The following is a 21422-nucleotide window of genomic DNA, read 5'->3' as shown; positions in this document are numbered from 1 at the left end:
GCCCCGCGTGGCCCCGCGTCAGAGAAAGGGGCACCCGCAAGGCGGCGTCAAGCGCCGCTCCTCCAGTGAATCGGCTTCCTGATCTACACAATGGGGCACGCCTTTCGTACGTCCCTTAAAAGGCGTCCGTCGCAAGGCAATGAAACCTTTGGAGCGAGAATTTATCCAATTGGAAGTGAGACGCGCAGGAGAGCTCCATTCAGCGCGTCCAGGGAGCCCACGGTGGGCCCTCCAGCCCAGGTCTCACTTCGGGTGGGTCCGCAGGATTATTTTGGCAAGAAATATTTCATTCTCTAGGTGCGGACCATTTTATTTACATGTGTATATGTACGCGTGTAGGGTGCGAAAGAAGATTCAACGTAACATGGGGGACTCACAGACGACCCGTAGACTCATAGATTCACCCATAAACTCACAACAGACACCCACACACAACAGACACCCACACACAACAGACACCCACACACAACAGACACCCATGGGTGAGTCTATGAGTCTACGGGTCGTCTGTGAGTCCCCCATGTTACGTCGAAACTTCTTTCGCACCCTAAAGCCGAGTGTGCGGTGCAACATCGGGGAGGTGATGGGGATTCGCCTCCCCGTGGAGAGGCAACAGGCGGAGTCCACGCCTCGTTGCCATGTCGTCATCTCCTGGCGAGCCAGGGGGGGCTGCGTGGCTCCTCGTCGATTGACGCCCACGGTGAAGGGAGTTGGCACAGCATCGTTTGTGGGGGCGGACGCCCACCTCCCCACTCCCCGTGAGCAGGCAGGGCGCGACGTCCACCCCCTCAACTCCCCCCTCCTCGTTGGCCACCTCTCGTCGGGCCCCCGCCGATCGAGTGATCGCCCCCCCCCCCCCCGTACCAGCTCCGAGGGACATCTCTACACGGCCGGCTCACCGCCGCCGGCGTTCTCCCGCGCACGCCGAGCGCTAAACAAAGAAATCGGCTGCTGCTGTGTCAGTAACACGCGCGCACCTCCTGGGATTAAGGCCTAATCCGCGTGCCCGCAATGCTAACTGAAAATAACTGGCGGCTGTATGAATATGTAGTGGAGCAGGAAGGTGTGTAGTGCAAACAGCGTGATTACATGATAACACAGACAGTACGGGTTATGTTGGGTCAGCCTGTCGCGAAGGCAAATACAGTGCAGGTTATGTTAGGGCAATTAAGCTGGGAGAGCCAAGGACGGCTGTGATTGTCTGGAGCTGTGGCTAAGGCTAGAGTGGCGCCTAAAGGTCTGGGTGAGAAACAGGTGCGAACGACGCGGAGCGTCGTTGGGGCACGGACTAATTAATTGGGGAGTAATGAGAGCGGGGATAAATTGGGGAGTCGGGAATTGGAGCGAGGTTGTTGAAGTTGGAGAGCTTGGAGTCAGCAGCAGGGAATTGAAGGGTGGAGAACTTGGCGACAGAGTTGTAGGGACAGAGTTGGAGAGACAGAGTTGGAGCCGGAGCTTGGAAACAGCGTAGCGATAGCGGAGCTGAAGAAGAGGAGCAGCCAGCAGTGGCGACAGCGTAGCGATAGCAAAGCTGAAGAGAAGTATCCAGCAGTGGAGAGAGCGTAGCGTTAGCAGAGCTGAACAGAGACGAAGCAGTTAGCAGTGGAGAGAGCATCGTGATGGTGATAGCGGTGAATAGAGACGAAGCAGTTAGCAGTGGAGAGAGCATCGTGACGGTGATAGCGGAGAGCGGAGACGAAGAAGTTAGCGGTGGAGTAAGCGCAGTAATCGTGGGGAGCGGAGAGACAAAGGTGGCGAGCGAGTCGAGTGAAGCACGGCGAGCGAGCCGTGGCGACATGGATGCTGTGGAATATTGAGGACATGTGGAGAGTTGTAAATAAAGCGGTGTTCGAAAAAAGACAAAAGTTGTCCGAGTGAAATCGAACACTACAAATATGCACACCCCCCCCCCCCCACACCGTGGATAAGCCTTAATCCGCTGTGCACAGGTGCTAATGCAAGCGGGAAAGGAATGGCTGGGACCAGGCTATGGGGCACGCCTCACCGTTAACGCGAGCACAGCCGCTCCGTGTGCTGCAGTGCACGGAGTGCCTCACGCGCACCGCGCTCAAATCACTCGCACGGCGCTGCAGACGCGCGTCTCACACACCACGCCGAAACCCTCGCGTAAACCGTAGCGGGTCGTAGAGATGGCGATCTACGCACACGGCGGTGGAGTGGATTTAGCGCACCCCGAACCCCACCTTAATCACTCACGCTGCGCTGCAGACGCGCGTCTTCTACACACACACACCGCGCGATACCCCGTGTAACCAGTGGCGGTCGTATAGACGGTAATAGATGTGTAGTGATGGTAGCATCACTACTGCGTACACACGCACACGTGTGACGTCACTATGCGGGGGAGCGTCACTACCACGCCGGTCTACACACACACATGACGTCATCCCGGCTGGAGGCGGGAATGACGTCAGGGCCGGTTCTGGACTCGGGAGGCCACGAGGGTGGTGTGAGGTCGTAGCCCTCTCTGTGACCAAGGCTGGACACGTGACTGGACCCCAGTGGGGGCCGGGGGCCTAGGGGGCACCTCGGGGGGCATGTGGACAGCAGGGGGGGGGGGGGGGGGCTTCGAGAGGGTTCTTTGAAGGGAGGCATGGCCAGGACGGAGCCCGGGCACGCCGAGGCCCATATAAGCAGCCTCCTCACGAGATTCGAGGCTGCCCGTATCAAGAATGAAGATGCATCGTGAAGACGCCAAGAGATCCATGTGTAGGTCCCAGCCGGAGGACTCTAGGATAGCGGTAGACGTGTAAGTCCCGCCAAGACAGGAGGCTGTACCTCCCTAGGGTATCTGAGAAGTGTGTGTTAGCTAGAGTAAGTCGGTGGTCACCACCCTATGCGTAATGTAAGAGTTAACTGTTGTGTTCATTAATAAAAAGTGTTGCCTCCCAAGAAGTTGTGTGTGCACCTAATTCGAATTCACTACAGATGCGCACCTCACACACCAACCCCGTGCCAACACTCTGCAGCCCTGCGCTCGCTCTCTCACGCACCCCGCCCCCCGCACGCAGTCGCTCCACTCAAAAATCACAGACACCATGCCGAAATTCGCCCACACGCGCACACAGAAATCGCACCACACCGTTCTTCTGAACTGAAGTTTATTAATGACGCGTCTAAAGAAAACCCTGTGCGGCCCAGTAGTAAATATTCCACGAGCAGCACGTAGCCTATCCCTATTCAATCCCTGGGTGTACCCCCCACACTCTACTTCTCAACTCGCAGACACACTCACGGTGTCGCACGGAAGCTGCGGGAGTCGGAGGGACGATGATCCAAGAGGTCTCCGCCTGGGGTCGAGTCGTAGCGGTGCTCGCCAGCGTCCCTCGGACGCCGCGAGTGGCCGGGAGTCAGACTGGGGTGGCTGGACGGCTGGAGGAGAACCACCTGAACGTTTTTTCACCTCCCTCCCTTTGACGCCCTGGGAATCCGAAGATCCAGGGTCACGTGGTGTTATCCTGCGCAGACCAATCGAGCGCCTACCTATCGATTTTAAACCGATGTCCCCGCCCTTACCTGGAGCGTGACTTTCCATTGCGCCTTGACCCATTGTCTACGCACCCCTCCTCACAACCCCCTCCTCCCCACCCGGTCCTCCCCACCCGGTCCTCCCCACCCGGTCCTCCCAACCCCGCGCCAGCAGAGTGTTCTGCCCTCGACGCCCCATCTCCCGTGTTGCGTGCGCTTCATTGCGGCCAGCCTGTAAAACTCTATGCACCCCTGCGACTTTTTAAAGCTGATTTTAGGGGGGGCCGCCGTGTAATCCGGCCTGGGGGGGGGGGGAGGGGGGTCGGCCAATCTCCTGGCAACGGGAAACTGGGGGACATCCCTGCTAGGGGCCCTTCGGATGAAAGCCTGTGGGCCAGGCACCCCCCTTCGAGACCCTACGTGGGTGCGTGTGTGTGTGTGTTAAGTGGGAGTGTGCGTACGTTCGTGTGGAGGGGTGCGAGGGGATGGTGGCGCCGGCGGAGTTGCTCCGTTGCTGTGGCACCACAGTATCTATGGAATCGATAGTCATATCTATTGACTATAGTATTATCAGCTGACTATAGCAGTGTCCGCTTACTCTATAACAGTATTTAATTACTCTAAAGTAGCATCTACTCTGCAGCAGTATCTACCAACTCAACACTAGTATATACCCACTCTATTGCAGTTAACTTCTTACTCAGAGTACCGTGGTGAGGCCTAATCTCGTGCAGAGCCCCCGGCCTCGCCTAGATTGCCCAGCCGGCCGAGGTGGCATCTTGGCAGGCTGGGGCTGGGCTGCCACACCACGCTGCTTAACATACCAAGCACAGATTCATTTTTCAAAATCGGCCCTCAAGCTGGAACAGATGTCTCAATTTATTGAAATGCACTTTACTTTTTTTCAAATACAGCAAACCTCCCCCCCATCCCCGATCCTGTTAAAGCCATGCTTTGTACTACATTACAGCCAAAGTTTACAGGAATCTAAAGCAATGCAGTAAAAATTCAACGAAGCAATGTTGTAAAGCTACAGTTGGCCAACTTAATTATTTGCCGGCCATTTCACCACAGCGAATGCACCGATATAAATTCCGCAACATTTAATGCTGCCTTGTGAAATACAAACACAACTCAATTAAATTGTCATGTCCATGGTTATTACAGCTTAAGACCGGTCGCACAAAATAACCAATTTTAGGAGACAATTAAAGCTTTAAAGTTAAGTCCGACTTTACAGAAATGTTTTACCTCACCCATTAGACTAAGGTTAAAAACTATACTTACAATTATAAATGTGTAAAGTGTTCAACAAAACGAGGTGTGCATCTTATTTACACACCATAGACATTAAAAGAATCGCATATCAATTAACAAAACCCACATACAGTCCTCGGACTACCCCTCTACGTAACGTTTCTTCAGACCAAACAAATGTGTTTTTAAATCAAGCAAACCCCCAATATATGTGCACTCTGGGAGGAAGTGTGGTTCTCTGCAACCTGCAACAACAAAAGCAAGCATTATCGACATCAAGAAGGAAAACCAACAGATTGTCGTCGACCCCACAAAGGGCTCCATTCTCATTTGGAGAATTTGGTTTGCGTGGTCCCGATTTAGGCCAAGATTTGGTGACAAGGTGTCTCTCCAAGCTATCCAATGCCCTTCGTCAATCTCTAAAATTGGGCACGAGAGCGTTGCCAACCAACTCCATTTGAAAGAAACTACTCTACATTTGTATTTTACCAGGTACGGCCCACGGAGCTATGGAGCGCTCTTTCAGGAGAGACATGGCCACTGTTCTGCCCCACGGCAGATATGGAGCTGTGTTTACAGAAGAACTTCCTGATATGATGGTGCCGAGTTTGGTCACGTGACCAGGAAGTGACGCGTTAAGGGTCTCGAAGCGACGAGGCAAGGCAGGGGTGTCAGTCCTTACAAAGAGTACAACATGGAGGCACAATTACCATCTCAGTGAAGACGGGTGCATCTGCTCCTTGTGGGACTTTAATAATCATTGTCTGCAAGTTCGTTTATCGCCATATATATAAAAGGCAAAGTTGTAATGTGTGCCTGTTCAAAATGTTTAGCGTACTTCCCGACTTGCAACCAACTGGAAATTGGCCATGTGGGTACTTACCAGACTGTACACCACGCAAAAATTATAAAAATACACTTTTTTTTTTAGGGGGGGGGGAGCTCAATAATGCATATTTTTTTTGCACAGCAAGTGAGCTGTGGCGTCAAATCTGTCACGTGACCCTCGCATGTGGAAGCGTAACGCATTGTATTGTAGCAGTTAGCGTTGTCTGTGTGTGTGTGTATCTGTGTGTGTCTGTGTGTATGTGTCTGTGTCTGTGTGTGTCTGTGTGTGTGTGGAAGCATAACGCATTGTAGTGTAGTGGTTAACGCTACGCTGCGCTACGAACCCGGCGACCCGAGTTCGATTACCGCTCGCGGCCACCAAACGAGTAACTGCTTGGGTGTCAACATCGCCACTGGGGAGATAAAGGTGGCAGGGCATGCTGCTGGCCACCAAACCCCTTCGTGTTCTTATAATACTGGGACTCCTGTTATGTTAGGATTGCCGTTATAATGCTGTAAATGCCTTTATAATGCTGTTAAATTGTTACGATAAATATGGAGGCCTAGTTAACAACGAAGCCTGCCACTTGCATTATTGTGAATAGTTATTTGTAATTAGATAAGTCGAGCCAGACTTGTGCCCATGTAACTTTAATGTATTCTTGAGAGCAAGGATGAAACCATTTATTTCAATGGTATCAGGTACTGGGACCGTGATCTGATCCCATCCCATCCGTGAAGGTAGGATGTCATTCCTGACTTACAGTACCCCGGGGTTTACAAATTGAGTTGTACCTGCGGTGATTGCTATATCGGGGAGACAAAGCGACATGTCTCTGGCCGAATTCGCGAGCACAAATCAGATTTGAAACACGTCAAAACGAATTATTCTGCCGTGGCTGATCACTGTTACAGCGCTGTGGGTGATCACGATATAATTTTCTCCGATACCAAGGTTCTTTGCAAACCCACGGGTTTTATCAGAGATGTGTTCACGAGGCAATTCAGATCTACAAACACAGACACAATTTCAACCGAGAAGATGGTTTCAAATTAAGCAACCATTGGAAAGATGTTCTAAATCGAACTAAACATTAAACTAATTTTCAATGGTACAGTATATTTTTCAAGTAGTGGTACCCCAAACTTTCGCAGCTCTTAAAAATTCCCTTTTCACACCATCAATAGGTCCACCCGCACGTACACCACCTCTATGCTCAGTCGGTCAATCAAATGCTAATTTTTATGCTAATTCCTTTGTCAAGGCACCTTGTTTCCTCGCACACAGCTTAAAGGTCCGCGGTCTGAGCGTGGCTGTGTTTCACTCCAGCGCTGTCCTCGAGACAGCCTGATCCCTTCACCCGATGAAGGCCGCTTGTGTTGTGGCCGAAACGTCGTGATTTTTGTTGTTTTATTTTTTACCTACGTGACTTTACCGAATAGAACCAAAGAGTATGGATCCTTGCAGTCACGAAAGCTTTAAATCTAGAAGTGTACCCATGGCTACAACCATGAGAAGGCGAGTAGAGTCAAGGACGTAATGAATGGGAAGAGGAATAGAAAGGGGTAGAGGAGACAAATGGAAAAATGGGATCAGAGACAATGCTATAAAAGGGTCTCTCTATCATCCTCCACAGAGCAGGGTATTTTCACAGGGGGGGTTTTTGGGGGCAGAGGGTAAGGGACTCAGCAGGGATGGCCACACAAGTCACGTGACTTCCTCAGGGAGGCACGAGCAGATTCTCGATATTGTTTTGCAGCTTAACGGGAGTGCAGGAGCGGGAGCTGCCCTTACCTGCACGTGCTCCTCCTCCTCATCATCATCATCTGTCTAGTCCTGCACCTTGGCCGGCAGAGGAGACCGCACCCCTGCTTTGGGCATGCCCGGCCGCCCGTCCCCGCCCCACAGGGTCCAGCGGTTGAACCGGGACGCGTGGCCCCAGCTGTGCCAGAAGCGGCGAGCGCGCGCAGCCGGGAGGTTCACCCCGAACGTCTGCATGTTCAAGCGCTGCTCCTCCGCCAACGTCATGCGGCAGTTCCTTACAAGATGGAAGGAAGGGGGGGGCGGGGGTTGTGAGCACAGCTGGTGCATCTTGCCAGTCATCTCAGTCTATCCATGGCCACCTGGGGTCTGTCCCATGACCTCCTGTCAGCGAGCCTTCGACATTCCACGTGTACCTTCACCGAGCAGTGAATGGCGCGTGTTGGTATTGGAGGTGGAGGGAGGAGATAAAGACACAGCGCTACAACTTCTTGCCCGTGCCACTACTACTGGCAGAAGGGCCACAGTAAGTCACTCATTTTCATTTTGGCAAATATCGCAGTTTTTACACCGGCACACGAAAAATGCCTGCCACTTGTAAAACACGTCACGGGATTCTTTGAATGTTCCCTGCCAAGCAGCAGGCGTACATCCCTACGGTTAATGCGCCCGCAGTATTATAAATCAGAGCAGCCACTAGATTTGCACCGCGAATAGTTTTGTTGTTACGCGACAACGACTCTTTCTGACGCTCCGAGCAGTGGCTCACCCCACACCATGTTGAAGAGTGGCCTGTGGATGACGACAGATCACGGTACTACAGAATTGCTCGAGTGAACGCTAAACCCTACATTAGAGGTTCCCTGCACGGTTCCACACCATCCTGCGTTTTAGAGAAATGTTCGCCTCGTGCCCAGTCAAATAATTACACGGTTCTTCCTCTTATTTTCGAGCTAGGATTTTTTCCCGAATCAAGCGCAACACCGCAATTCACGCGGCGTGCATTTTCTGCGCAGAGTAATTAAAGTTAACGTCACACATTTGCAACGCCCCAAAGTTTCCAGATATTCAGGAGGCGTAGTCAACCGCATACGAGTGAGAAGGCAGCCAGCAACGGCACTAACAATTGCCCGAGATCTGTCATCCTATATTAGGATGGTTAGGCCAACTCCATTTGTGAGTTTTTATTACACGAGGGACGAAACCAAAGAAAACCCACACGTGCAAAGGTGGGAGAGTGAAGGGGGGGGAACAGAAACCCCATCTCCGTACAGATGGAGATGAATCAACTTGCTGTACTGCTACCTCCTGGCAAGTCGGTGCACATGGCAGAAGATTGTGAACCACCAACCCGTTGCCTCCTCCAGGCGCTGTATATAAAGGTGTGCCGCCACCACTGCCCGTCCGAGACCATCAACCCCGCGATGAGCAAGGAGACCCAATTAAAAATCACAAGTGGCAGAAATGCCATTACCTGCCGCCATCTTTGGAAATGTTGTCAAAGAAGCATCTTGTTTTGTCGTAGAAGCATTTGTCAGGAAACACGGCAGAGCTCCTGCTGGGACCCCTCTGCATGTCTGCAGCACAAAGGGAGACGTCAATGTCAGAAACTAATTAAGGGATGGCCTGGACAATTAAAGACAAAGATCCCCACCCTGTTTCGCTTCAGACTATCGGGGCAAGTGCTCTTAGTGAGTGGCACCCCGAGGCCGGCACGGCACACGAAGGCATGGGTGGGCCTAGCACCATGCCCGGCCACCTTCGTCTCCCTCATGGCGATGGCTGAGGTGAGCCACTAGAGGGGGGCGACGGTACAGATTTGTTGAACCAAACTTTTCAACAGAAGACGCCGTGGCAGCAGTGGCAACAGGCCACCGTGATGGACGCTCGTGGAGATTGCTCCTCGTGAACAAAAATTGTCAAAAGTGCATCATGGTCCTCAAGGCTACCAACATTTAGTACAGGGGATTCTCCAAAATTTTTTACCATTTGTTAAAATACAACCATTCACCAATGCGAGTCAGGGCTAAACCAATACGACCATAAACTTTGCATTATATTTCAGGCCCATCAAGCTATATGGCTCTTTTTCAGAAGAGACCTGGCCACAAATGATAGCTCAACGAAGTGGCTTATTACATGGAAATTTATAGCAGGTAAACTCCAATAAGTGCACGTTGATTCTAAAATGTGGAGGGAAAAACCGGATGACTCAGAGAAAACAGGTTTTTTTTGGGTTAGATCGTGATCCAACCCAAAAAAAAAATCTATCATGGATGATATTGGTCGCAAAAGCCTACATGTTAAACCGACCCAGAGAAAAATCCACACTACCACGGGGAGAGAGACGCATGCAAACTCCAAATATACAATGGTCAGGGTTTTGGTGAAACCCACGAGGCAAGGTAGCCCCCCCCCCCCCACAGCCGCCTAATAATTTGTTGGCACAAGAGAGGCGGTGTAAGACAAATCCACTGTTGCACTGCACATCCATGCTTTACATTGTCCAAGCTCCACTCTTTCTGCAACCCACACCTGACCAGAGTGATGCGAGGCCCTCACCCACAAGTGCAGTGACAGCCAAGCTTACTAAAGGCTGTCACATGCGGAAAGTTTCTCAAGTTATCATTCCTCACAATTACTCTAACTCGTATGAAAAAAAGGGCCTAATATAAATGTCCACATAAGCTACTTCATTGAGCTATCATTTGTGCCCAGGTCGCTTCTGAAAAAGCGAATATCTCAGTGATTTTTACCTGGTAAGACAAGATTAGTTGATTTTTATTTTTTCAAGCGATTTGTTCACTTGACCTATAGACTGTGCACTCCCATCGTGTTTTTGTATTGTATGTTGTTACATTCTGACCCGCCCCTACTGAACATCTGTGGACAAAAAAACCTTTGTAGCGCATCGAAATCCCCCAGTGGACAAATAAATATTCTGATTCTAAAAGGAGACATCCCACGGGAGTGGTGGTGGTGGTGTGAAACCGGGTCCCTCAAAGTGCTCCTTTAAAAAAAAAAAGGTCCACCACCTTCTCTTTGCTTGGCCTTGTTGTTCTGGAACTCCTTGTCCAGCTCCTCGCGGTCCAGCTGCGCGTTGCTGCTCTCAAAGTCAAACTCCGCCTGAAACTCATCGCCCAGGTTCAGGGCCTGTGCCTTCTGGGGGCGCCCATGGCGACTCGAGCCTGCGGGGAGAGAAAAATAAACGGCAGCTCGGTTTGTGGTCCACCAACGCCGCGGTGGTGGCGGTGGTGAGATGTTAACTACCTAGCCTGGTACGCAAGAGCTCGTGGGTTCTATCCCGACCCCCTGCTGTATACTTGGAAGTTTGCATGTTCTCCCCAAATGTGAAACATTTCCTGCAAACTTTCTCCATTGGAATAATGCATCAATGAGTACACCCTGCTGCAAAGAAAAAAAAACTTTTGCTGTACCCTCATGGACAAATGTGAGTCTCTTACTTTCGACCCAGGTTTCCTGGGTAAATATTCACGACCATAAAAAAATAGCGCACCGGCTGCCCGGTATTCAGGTCGGCACCAGCGGCCAAGAATCTGTTATTCTCTCCGCCCTCTGCACATGTTCAAAAGGCCATTGCCAAAGTCCAGGCTAATGCACCGCGTCGCCTTTGAGGCAACGTCAGTGATAAAAGCGGCAAGGGGTTTTTGCCTTCCCACCGCGATTTACAAAGCCCCACGACGAATGCGTCCACAGAAGCTGTGCACGGCGAGCCTTCAATACGCAAACGCATTAATTAGTCTCCGTCGGTACGAGACGCCGACTGTAAATTGGGACACGTTGCTTCAAAACGAACTTACAAATTTGATGAAAAGATGAATGACGGCATGGGGGGGTGGCGGGTGGGGAGGGCGAACACCACCCACACCACCCGTAGCCGTACCTGCAATCTGCTTCACGGGGGCCCTCCGCCACCGCCGCCGAGGCGCCGTCTGCACCCCCCGCTCCACCGTGCCGCTCTTCCTCGCCGGCTGCTGCGGCGTGGCGTTGACGCGCGCAGCGGCCGCGCCGGCCGTGCGCTCTGCCGCACCTGTGGGCGATGGGCACAGCCGGCGCGCACCCACCGGTCGTCTCGGTTCGTCAGCCCGTCGGGGGGGGGCCACGTGGGACCCTCCCGGTGCCTCCCGGCAACGACCGGCGACACTTCATCTGGCACGGGCGCCGTGGTGACGTCACCGTCACTTAGTGGCGAAAGGCGGCTGTTGGTATTATGGGGCGGGGGGGGGCGTTCTACAACAGCTGTGTGGGCAAGACACAAGTGCCATAGCCCTCCATCACCCATCGTGGTGTCAGTGTCATCATCATAATTACCACCACCACCCCTCCCCCCCTATCGTTCCTCACGACTGCAGGTCACACGTTTGTGTTGTCACCAGGCAGATGGGCTCACCGCACACAAATCCCAGCGTATCCGAGCGTGCCATTTTTACGTCGCTTCGAGCGAGGCCGTCAAAACCGCACAGATCACTCAGCGGCCAAGCGCAGCGTTTGCCGACCACCCCGTTTGCGTCTCCAACATTTTCGAAAAGGAAACTCCGCTTTCATTTGCTCTTGATGCAACCAATTGCCATAGCCACGTAGGTAAAAAATAAAATAACAAAAATCACGACGTTTCGGCCACAACACAAGCGGCCTTCCTCAGGTGAAGGGACGAGACTGTCTGGAAGACAGCGCTGTCCTCCAGACAGTCTCGTCCCTTCACCTGAGGAAGGCCGCTTGTGTTGTGGCCGAAACGTCGTGATTTTTGTTATTTTATTTTTTACCTACGTGACTTTACCCAATAGAACCAAAGAGTATGGATCCTAGCAGTCACGAAAGCTTTAAATCTAGAATTGCCATAGCACCACCATTCATATATTTTGTCAAAAATGATGATTTCGCACGGGTTTAAAATATAAAAATATTAGCACACGTTTGTCGTTAGGGGCGTTTGCGCGCAACTTTTATAGGTCGGGCAGCATTACATTGGGGGGGTGTTAACATTAATAAACGAGACGGTGGAACGAGGGTCACCGGGGCTCTTGTCCACAAGCCACGGCAGACTTCACGACTCGTCCTCCCGCCTGCAGAGGGAGGCCTCGGCTGCACCAACACGGGCGGCACGAGGATTCACGACGCTTCCGTTAAAGTCGGTGGCTGTTGTAACCTTTGCCGCAGCCTTGCAACCCCTTTGGTTCCCAATCGTTCACAAACAACGTGCAACGTCAACAGACGTAAGGGGTTTGATGAAACAAAGCGGTTGCACTCGGCCCGCGCGCCCACGCCCAATCTGTATTTCGATGATATACCTTCGAAAGAAATCCCCAGAAAGGGGATCTTGCAACCCCCAAGGGGTGCGTGCACCCCTGGGTTAAGAACCACTGGGCGAGACGATCGTGGGGTAACACAGTAATATAAATTTACAACTCACACCCCTTTCACGTCGTCGCTTTATTATGAACACCGCTAACACAATTTACGTCGGTGACAGCATCGATCCTTTCTCGTATCCCCATCGCCTCTTGCTTCACCTACCCTGTAAACTACCCTGCGGTGTCGCGCGCATGACGACATGTACTGTGCTTTCGATAACAAAATACATTATTGATGTACGGTATTTTGGGAAAAAATTGCTTAAATTTACATCGCACATTTCAGGAACGCATCACCAATGTAAATTGGGGTACTGCTCTACAATGCCCAATGTTCTGCTACACCATCTGCCACCCAACAAATCAAATTTGTCACCTGGAGCACCACACCAATTTATGTGGTTTCGGCAAACCAGAATGTTGAAAAAAACGCAAAAAAACAATCATATTTCCGTACGACGTCTCATTGGACATTACAAAATCGGGCATCAGGTGTTTGGTAAAAGATGCAGGTGGAGATCCGATCAGAAATCCTCTCTTCTCTCAATACCCAGCCAGTGAACAGGGTGGCCACAACCTCAGCACCACGATAGCACCTCGTTGAGATCAATATAGCAAGTTGCCTCTGGCAACCTCGTTTCTCACAAAACCACAGATTTAAAAAAAGAAAGTCTTCGTTCATCATCGCCATGGAGAAATGCATCGTGCAGGACCTTGAAGCCGCAATTAAATTTTGTTGGTGCAAATCTTAATTGGGTTAAGTTGTGGAAGAGGGGTAATTTTAAAACGTTTTTATTTTTTATCAGGCAAGACACCGAGCTATATTTGCACTTTTTCAGAAGCCACTTTACCACAAATGATCGTTGAATAAAGTGGCTTTCTTGATAAACGCCGTTATTGCAAACAACAAAACCCATTTAGCACCACATTTGTATTATCTCGTGGTAGAAGAGTGGCTCTCGCACAACTACGAACCCAACGACGCAAAAAATAACTCGATTCTCAGCCACATCACGAGCGAATTATATCCAAATCGGTGGCTGGCTCCCCACCTTCCCATTCACCACAACCGCACAAGTGAAGCGTGGCAGGTGAAATAACCACCCCACCCCGCATGACAAGACAGCGCGGCCTTCGCCGAGCAGTTCATTGACAGGGCACCAAATAATAACGCTTTAAATGACGGGTTATTTTGAAAAGGCGACAATTTAAAATGCAATCACTGGGTATCACCATCAAGCGCAAAGTAAAAACAAAAATGCTCGTCCGCATGCACTACGCATTATCATCATCATCGAGCTGTTATACACAGAGCCTTTTATTTTCCTGCATGCGCTTACGGAAATAATTCCATGAAGATAGCTGCAACTCAACTGCGTTCAATTAAGATCGCATTGAAATCACGCAGTTGCCTCTAAACGAGCAAAAGGCGAAAACGACCCGAGGCAAGGCCACTGGGCAACGGAAACCACGTGGCATTAAGAGGGCAAAGGTGCAGCCCTGCAGTGCCGATGTTTACCGCACACCGCACCCCCCCCCTCCCGTACCCGCAGCTCCTCCGTATGCAGGCTGCACAAAGGGATGGTGCCCGACCGCTGTGGCCCAGGCGTCGTGCCGCGCGTGGCCCGGGTGGCCGCCCGTGGCACCGCGGGGGGGTCCGGTCGGCGTGCCCGGCGCGGAGTGGCAGCTCGCCGCCGCTCCGATACTGCACGTGTGGCAGCGAGCGGCGGCCCCCCCCGGGGTGCCCGGCGAGGACTGGACGGGGGGTGAGGGTGGGTTAGGCAGCGATTAGAACAAATCACGACGGACGACGTACGCATGTCAAACTTCTTATGCACCTTCTTGGTTCTTTCGGTAAAGTCACCACCACGTAGAAGGGAAACAATAAAATAATAAAAATATAAAACTTTAAAATTCTCACGACGTTTCGACTGCAACACAAGCAATCATCATCAGGTGTAAAAACCACAGCAAGACATTTTTTTTTTAAAAGTGGCGGGTTTTTTTTTAACGTTAGCACCACGGAGAGCGATTTGGCAGTTATTCAGATGGACGAGTCCATCTATGTTCGGAAAAGAGGAGGGGGGAGACGAAAATGATGGATGCGGTCTGAAAGCCACCGTAAGCGTGAACAATCAATTAAGACCCGGAATGGTTTATCAAATCCTTCCAATGATTGCTAAGCCAGAATTCCTTCCTCTCGGTTGAAATTGTCTCTGTGTTTGTATATGTGGATAGCCTCATGAACGAATCTCTCATGGTAGCCAGATGGCTTACAGAGAACCTCTGTAAGCCATCTGGCTACCATGAGAGATTCTCCCGTTTCGGTCTTAGGAGGAGGGATAATTGCGATGTCATCACCCGAGAGCCAATCAGGTGCCAAGGGTTGCGCAATTCAGCCACTGGCACGCTGGCACCCGGGCTCGGATCTTGGTAGCCTCTTCCATCTCCTCCTCCTCAACCTGTAAAGACCCTCCACAGCTACCACTGTTAGCTAACTATTGTAACTCTCAAATGCAACTTTCATCAAGCCCCCCGAGTGTGAAGTGCAGTCTCCAACCTCGTATTCTCCACCATCTCTGGCTTCCTCGATTCCAGTGCCGTGAAGGGAAAATTTGCCCGAAATGCGGCCGATCAGCGTTGACTTTTTTTTCCACATTTTGTCAACATGTTGCCAAAGATGTCCCTTAAAGGCTTAACGGACGTTCGGGGCAAGTGCAGTGCGAGCAACTACGAGGCCGGCAAAGCACACGGAGGAGGTGGGGAAGCCAGCACCACGCCCGACCGCCTTCTCCCAAGTGGCGATGTTTATACATCGCACCAGGTGCTCATTGGATAGACCTGAGGAAAAGCCCGGGACCGTTTCAGATAATCGTCACCTGGCGTTGGCCGTAAGTGGGAATCAAACCCCGGTGGGTCGTAGGCGGGTTTGTGGTGCAGCGCATCAACCACTGTGCCACCGCTCCCCTAAACCATGGCACCGCTGCAGTGGCAAGATGTTAACTACCTCACCTGGAGTACAATAGGTCGTGGGGTTTGATCCAGACCCCCGACGCCTGCATATTTTTGGAGTTTTCAACGTCCTCCCCCGTGGTCACGTGGATTTCTCTGGGTCATCCAGTTTCTACCTCCACGTTTTAGAACCGACGTGCATTTGGAGTATTTGGCTGCTGGAAATGTCCACGCGATAAACCGCTTCGTTGAGCAAATCATTTGTGGCCGGGTCGCTTCTGAAAAGAGAGTTAAGTAGCTCGGTGGGCCTCACATGGTACAATAAATAAAGAGTTTAATGGTAAAGAGCGGCTGCACCTCTCACCTGCACCATGGCCACGTCGTGGTGCAGAGCAGACAGCATGTACTCGCACGGGGTCAAGTCCTTGATCTCGCTGATGCGAAAGACGATGTGTTCGAAGACCTCCTCGCGAGGGGCAATGAGACGGTCGGCGGGGCGCCCCTCCGTTCCGCGCAAGCGCACTGCGCGCGCACAAAGACGCCCGCCGCCGGTACAGACCTCCACGTATCCGTTTGGTCAAGCGTTGTTACGGTCGAGAGCACCTATGCAGGTCGGAGCAGGTGCGTGGTTGTGGGTTTTGGGCGCCACTGTGGTGAGACGTTAACTACCTCGCCTGGTATATATCGAAGGTCATGCGTTTCATCCCAACCCTGACAACACCTGCTGTATATTTGGAGTCAGCGAGGTTTTCTCTTCCCATGGGTCGAGCGGATCCCCCCCCCCCCCCTCCAGGTCCTTCGATAAGCCACTTCGTTGCGTTACCTACCATTTGTGGGCAGGTCGCTTCTGAAAGAGCGATATAGTAAGTGGGCCTTACCCGCAACATAAACAATTCTTTAAAATAGTTTCTAGCTGGTTCAGCTACCTTCATCCTCCCCAGTGCTGATTTAATCATCTTTTTTACTTACACACCACACCAGGTAACTTCACTTGAAGGCAGTCTACCTACGCGAAAACCAGAATGTGTTGGGATACAAGGCCACCACCGACGACGTTGTCTGTAGCCAGGAATCAAATCTAGCTCGCGGGGTTCCGAGCTGCACACATTTCTCAACTCTGCAAGCCAAAAATTGAGATTAATTTATTTCCTGCAACAAGCTGTATTAAATATTCTTCTTTCTTTCGGTAAAGTCACATAGAAGGGAAATAATAAAATAATAAAATAAAACAAAAACTAAAAATGAAATGTATTTTATTTTCATTTAAGTAAAATATAAATGTATTTTATTTTATTATGTCTTAGCTGTATTAAAACCAATAGCCCGTCATCCATAAGCCATATGCCTGCAGGTATTGAATGTTTATGGGTATCAACATAACAAATCGCTATCATCACCGTCGCAAAGAAGAAGTTCTCCATTGTGCCAATTTAATCCCGACAGGTGCCGTTGGCCCAAATCTGTGAATGAAGGCAAAAATGAATCTGGAACATTTCCAAATTAACTGTTTTGGGGCCGTCCAGAAATGACGTCACGCACCTGGGGGGGGGGGGGGTCAGACATTTGTGACGATGTGTGACGACTGGGGGGGGGGGAGTTTGATAAATGTGACGTCACATCAAAATGCGCAACTTTAAATATAAAAACACGTTCTACTTAATTAAATAGACGGGGGGGTCAAGAAAATCGTTCAAAATCGCGTGACGTCATTTATGGATGGCCCCTTATGCGGCACCGCCGGGCTTTTTGGCCGGGTCACGCGCCGTCTATGACCAGCCGCGTCTCATTGCCCTGTGACTACCGACCCGGCTTCAACACTTGATTTTGGCACACAGCGTTTTAATACGTTTTTTTTGTGTGGAATATTTGCTGGTTTATTCCAGAATGTTTCTGTTACGCGTCGTCGCTTTAAGATGTCCCGTCGCAAGGGAGAAACGCAAACAGACGGACGAAACAATGTGTGCCCGTATTGAAACGGCTGTGCACCCAATAACCTTCATTGAAAAATACTTGAAACCACTGCGACCCAGAATCAGCAAGAACAACAACCTCAGAACATTCGTGATTAAGCGGGTGACGAGTTGAAGAACTTTGCCCCAGTACAGCTAGAGGCGCCGGCCATAAATGACGTCGCGCGATTTTGGACGATTTTCGCCACCCACCCCCCCCCAAAAAAATATATAAAACACACTTCAAATCTCTTTAAACTATTATCATTGTAGTGCGTATTTAATGTGGCGCTGCACTCCGATGTTGAAGGTGAAAACATTTATTAACAAGTCTATTTGATTAAGTAGAACGTTTCGATTTAAAGCTTTCGTGACTGCAGGGATTCATCTTATTGGCTCTTTCGGTAAAGTCACGTAGAATGGAAATAAAATAATAAAAATAAAACATAATAAAATAACATTTTATTTTATAAAAAATAATAATAATAAAACATTATACAATTTTATTAAAAATAAAATGTTATTGCTTTATTTTTATTATTTTATTTCCATTCTACGTGACTTTACCGAAAGAACCAAGAAGATAAGTAGAACGTGTTGTCTATATTTAAAGTTGCGAATTTTGATGTGACGTCACATTTCTCAACGCCCCACCGCCCCTCGTCACACATCGTCACAAATGTCTGACCCCCACGTGACGCATCAATGGCTGTCATTTTAAACATTTCTGGGCAATTCCCACTGAGATTAAGGACTCTCTTACAAATCCAGGTTAATTGAAAACACAAAAGTACATACAGCAATCCAATACAATCATGATTTCATTGATTTCTTTTCATTTACTTTATTGATTTTTTTCACCTACGTGACTTTACCGAAAAAAACCAAAGACTATCTTATTTGTCGTTTGAGCATCTTAACACCTCCTGTTTGATTGCCCTGAAAAGGGTCAAACCACCCCTCTTTAATACCCCCCCACACATTGACCCCACGACACCCACACCAATCTGTCCAGAAGGCGGCAACGTCGCCGACACGTTCACCTCCTCCTGGCAAACTTTCCCCAGCCCCAAGGCCTCCTCCTCCTGCTGCTGCTGCTGCTGCCGCTGCCCGAGCGAGTCGCCTGTTAGGACGACTCAAGCGGCTTCATTAAACCCCTAACCCGCAGCTTCGGGGTGTCCACAGTCGCCCCGTGAACCACCCCCCACCCCCCAGTGCGTAACCTTTCGCCAAGACGACGGTGGAGTCGTCCGTGTTGATGTCACAGAGGATGCCCTCGTAGCGGATGCCCGCCATGGAGAGCAAGCTCATCCTGACGCCCATGCAGGCCGCCCAAGTGGCCATGGTCGCCGGCTCTGGCTACGGGCGACGAGAGGGGCTGGTGGGGCCGCCTTGGTGGGGCCGCCTTGGTGGGGCCGGGCAGGAGGAGGGGGGGGGAGGGGGGAACTTGGCCCGGATCGCGAGACGACGACGATGATGATGATGGTGGTGGTGTTGATGTTGGTGATGATGGTGGTGTTGTTTATGGTGATGGTGGTGTTGATGGTGGTGGTGTTGATGGTGGTGTTGTTGATGGTGGTGGTGTTGATGATGTTGGTGGTGTTGATGATGATGGTCTTGTTGATGGTGGTGGTGTTGATGGTGGTGGTGTTGTTGATGTTGATGGTGTTGATGATGATGGTGTTGTTGATGGTGGTGGTGTTGATGGTGGTGTTGATGATGGTGTTGATGATGATGGTGGTGGTGTTAATGATGATGTTGATGATGGTGGTGTTGTTGATGATGGTGTTGATGAAGGTGGTGTTGATGATGGTGATGTTGATGATGGTGGTGTTGATGATGGTGGTGTTGATGATGATGGTGGTGTTGATGATGGTGGTGTTTATGAACGTGATGGTGATGTTGATGGTGTTGATGATGATGGTGATGATGATGGTGTTGTTGTTGATGGTGGTGTTGATGATGATGGTGATGATGATGGCAACAACCCACCGCGTGTCCCCCACGTGTTCACGGACACGCCACTGGCACTGCAATGCACTCTGGGTAGCGCCAAGTGGGCGGGATTGTGGGGGGAGGGGGATTTGTTTCTCTTCCGCTCAACGTCGTGGGTTTTTTGCTTTGTGTTTCATTTTAGTTATTTTTTATTTAATTTTTATTTTCTATCAACGTGACTTTACCGAAAGAACCAGGAATGTGAACTGCACGAAATATAAAGCGGGTCACGTGCACGCCTCTCGACCAATCGAAATACGCGGCGTTTTTTTAAACCGAGGGGCGTTTCCCCACCCCGCCCACCCTGCCCCCCGTCCACCCCGCCCCCTTACACCCCGCCCCCTTGCACCGCCCCGCCCTCTTCCACCCCGCCCCGCCTCCTTCCACCACGCCCCCTTCAAACCCCGCCCCTCCTCCACCCGCGTCTCTCCGTGAAGGTTTGAAGGCCCAGTTCAGTTTTCAGTTTATTTTGGTTATAGCCCTGTGAGCCATTCGGCTCTTGAATCGGGGTGCAACCACAACAAACACAAAAAAACAAAAACACGAACAAGAAAAACATCTTAAAGTGACTATGTGTGACTGTGCAAACAGAAAATCCATGAAAAAAACCAGCAAAATATTCCTGAAAAAAGAAGCCGTACACCAACGCTGTGTGCAAAAAATCCCAGTGGGATGCAAGTCAAACAACAACAACCACAATAACTTAGATTAAGGCCATCAGTCTAACTCCGTACTACAACAAAACAAACATGTCCAAACCTAAAAACGTTTTCCAAATCACCCATAAATAAAGCCATAATTGCAACGTAACAGCGATCACAGGGACTGTGACCGAATTTTTACAATAAACTACATAAATAACATGTAACACCAAATCCTAGAGCCATAGTTGGCTGCATGAGTTACTCCACAACAACAGAAGCATCCTTCTGAGTATCAAATTATTCAATGTACCTTTAAGATCAGCACGCTAAATCAAAATACAGATAATACTTTGCAGCGTCATCCGGAGCGAAACATTTTATTTTATGTTACGCCAATGAATAGCAGTGGCAGCTAGGGGTGTACAACTACTCTAGAGCAGTTTTGAGAGAAGATCTCATTGGTAGCGATTCAAGTTGCAGTTTATTGGCAATAGCATTCCAGACTCTGGGGGCATCAATAGCAAAGGCCCTTCCTACGGCAATAGGGAATGTGAAGCTGGTAAATGAGCGAAGACCTGAGGTCAAATTTGTTATTTGAAACAGAGTGGAGATCCAGCAGGTAGTCTGCGGATTTTTTTGTAAGTACATCGTGAATAAATAAGATCTGGTGCACAAGCCGTCGAACATTAAGAGACATTAAGTTTGACCCAATGTAGAGATCACAGTGGTGAGTCCTATATGTGCAGTTCAATGTAAATCTTAAGGCCGAGTGATAAATGGAATCAAGCTTCTTCAGTACAGTACTTGGGGCTGATTTATACACGATGTCACAGTAGTCAAGTAGAGGCAGTATGGTAGCTTTTATCAATTCCAAACGGAACATTGGGGGGAAGCAGTGCTTGTGTCGATACAGAAAACCAATTTTTATTTTTGTCTTTTTACCAATATAATCAATGTGATCTTCAAAATTCAGTTTTGAATCCAGGATGACCCCAAGATACTTATAGATCTTGACTTGCTCTATTTTATAATTATTTAAGGAATGTAATTGGCGAAACATAACTTCCTGCTTTAGTCCTGGTGAGAAGCATAGCACCTTGATTTTGTAGGTATTCAGGACTAGTTTAAGAGCAACTAGCGGATGTTGTAGTTTGTTGAAATCACCCTGTAGCTT

The 21422-nt window shown here is 50.0% G+C and overlaps 1 protein-coding gene across 2 annotated transcripts; it reads right to left on the bottom strand.

The window, feature by feature from the left end:
- Nucleotides 1-4350: 4350 nt before the first annotated feature.
- LOC142908574 (protein LSM14 homolog A-like) lies at nt 4351-19711 on the bottom strand. Of its 2 annotated transcripts, XM_076059333.1 has the most exons (9): nt 19602-19711; nt 18833-19000; nt 16025-16182; nt 14256-14463; nt 11241-11387; nt 10372-10524; nt 8811-8913; nt 7370-7613; nt 4351-4991 (listed from the first exon to the last, which is right to left on the bottom strand). In XM_076059333.1, exons 2-8 carry the CDS (start codon nt 18951-18953, stop codon nt 7406-7408), a joined length of 1098 nt encoding a protein of 365 aa, XP_075915448.1. In that variant the 5' UTR covers nt 18954-19000; nt 19602-19711; the 3' UTR covers nt 4351-4991; nt 7370-7405. The 2 variants fall into 2 exon arrangements, with proteins under 2 accessions (XP_075915448.1, XP_075915447.1); XM_076059332.1 differs by lacking the exon at nt 19602-19711 and having other exon boundaries at nt 18833-19591.
- Between the last annotated feature and the right edge of the window lie 1711 nt (nt 19712-21422).

The sequence above is a fragment of the Petromyzon marinus genome, unplaced genomic scaffold, assembly GCF_048934315.1.
Source record: "Petromyzon marinus isolate PM22_M1 ecotype Great Lakes invasive population unplaced genomic scaffold, UKy_Petmar_22M1.pri1.0 PM_G_Scaffold_10, whole genome shotgun sequence".
In the NCBI taxonomy this organism is placed as follows: domain Eukaryota; kingdom Metazoa; phylum Chordata; class Hyperoartia; order Petromyzontiformes; family Petromyzontidae; genus Petromyzon; species Petromyzon marinus.
This window is presented reverse-complemented; position numbering and strand designations above follow the sequence as displayed.

Excerpts from the sequence above, each read along its gene's own strand:
- LOC142908574 (XM_076059333.1), bottom strand. The coding sequence starts at position 18,953 with ATGGCCACTTGGGCGGCCTGCATGGGCGTCAGGATGAGCTTGCTCTCC. Across the intron at positions 10,525-11,240 it reads CCCCGTGAAGCAGATTGCAG|GCTCGAGTCGCCATGGGCGC; the intron begins GTACGGCTACGG and ends CTCTCCCCGCAG. Across the intron at positions 8,914-10,371 it reads CAAGGCCAAGCAAAGAGAAG|ACATGCAGAGGGGTCCCAGC; the intron begins GTGGTGGACCTT and ends TTTGTGCTGCAG.